We start from the raw sequence: 1,467 nt of genomic DNA, 5'->3' as shown, positions 1-1,467 counted from the left end.
CAGGGCCGGGCGCTTCGGGTCGGGGCGCGGCGACCTCTGCCTTCAGCGCGGTGGGTTTTCCCTCAGGAAACCGAGTTTAACTTCCCCGCCTGCCCCCCAGGTCCCCGCAAGCGCTTCCCGGTGGCGGCGGTGGATGCTATCCTGAGGGATGTGCTGGGGAGCTGCCTGAGGGAGCAGCCCTACGAGCCGGCGCGGTGCAGGGAGATGGTGAAGGACATCGCTGAGGTACCGCTGCGGCCATTTTGTCCTCACGCCTCGACGGGGTGTCAGGGAGGAGGCCCTCGGGGCGGGGGGGGCCCACATTAAGTATAAAGTGTGAAAGTGATGCTGGAGGAAGCCATGAAGAGGCACCAAAGGTTGCTCTGAGGCAGGTGCGTGTTTATACGAGTTAATGATGAGGTTCGTTTGAGCAGCAGTGGCTCTGGCTAAGCACATGGTTCAGTAGAAACTCCACGTTGCGGTTGCCCTGTCCAGAAGTATCTTAACTAAGTTTAAGTATGTATCAGGCCTCTTAAAAATAGTATAGTTATAGTAGTGACTGAATTCTGAACAGTGATAGGTGTGCAGACTGCTCCTCAGTTACATCCAGGCTTGTTGCTGAGAGGAGACTGCCCTGACCCACCAGTCTCTCAGCTGATTCAGCCCAGAATTGCTCACTGGCATTAAAGAAGGGGGACTGTCTGCCCTTCCTTTCCCCTGTAATCAGGTAACTGTGAGTATGTACACAGGAGAATATGGTATTCACTGGAGTCTAAACTTATTTTTCTCTTGCAGGTTATTAAAGCACGGGTAAAAGACCTTATGATACCGAGGTACAAGATTGTTGTGGTGACACACATTGGGCAGCTGAATGAGCAGAGCATCCAGATCGGGAGCAGGTGCCTGTGGGATCCTGTGAGCGATACGTTTTCATCACACGTGTTCAAGAACGCTTCGCTGTTTGCTCTTGCAAATGTCTATGCTGTTTATTTTGAATAAGGTAGAGTTTAATAGCAGGAGAAATGAATATTCAGCCTAACCTTTCCTGTTTCTGTTGTTTAAAACAGTTCTGAAGGAGCAAGCAACTTTGACCTGTTTGAAATGTGGTTACCATAAGCCTTATGGTGGTGAATGTAATAATTGTATTTCCCAGAGTTTCCTCGGGGAAGTGATTTGCTGTGACATGCTGTTTTGCACCTGATTCTAGCTGCTTTCAGAACTGGGTATCCCCAAAATACTTCTTTTTCTCCCTGAATTTGCTCTTACTGTGTAACCCTCAAGTAGAAACCACAGGGGGATTTTTGGAAAGCAAACCAAAAGCATTTTAAAACTGTCCCTGTTAAATGGCAACTGCAGGCAGAGAAGCACATTCTGGGCCTGTGGCCCTGACTGTGCACATGCTCTGTTGCAGATGTTGTGTCCTGTTGAGCCATGGTAGCTCAGTGCTGCAAGTTACCCTGCCCTGCTTGGGGATCAGGGGGATCCCTT

At 50.0% G+C, this 1,467-nt stretch overlaps 1 protein-coding gene across 1 annotated transcript; it reads left to right on the top strand.

Moving 5' to 3' along the window:
* Window positions 1-100: 100 nt before the first annotated feature.
* Window positions 101-978, top strand: TCTEX1D1 (Tctex1 domain containing 1; the record flags this gene model as incomplete). Its single annotated transcript, XM_010018333.1, has 2 exons — window positions 101-225; window positions 775-978. Coding segments are annotated over 2 exons (329 nt in total), but the record flags the coding sequence as incomplete, so codon positions are not given.
* Window positions 979-1,467: the final 489 nt, after the last annotated feature.

Source organism: Nestor notabilis, unplaced genomic scaffold (genome assembly GCF_000696875.1).
Source record: "Nestor notabilis isolate BGI_N333 unplaced genomic scaffold, ASM69687v1 scaffold25097, whole genome shotgun sequence".
Classification (NCBI taxonomy): domain Eukaryota; kingdom Metazoa; phylum Chordata; class Aves; order Psittaciformes; family Psittacidae; genus Nestor; species Nestor notabilis.
Note: the sequence above shows the minus strand (reverse complement) of the source record. Positions and strands in the feature narration are given on the sequence as shown.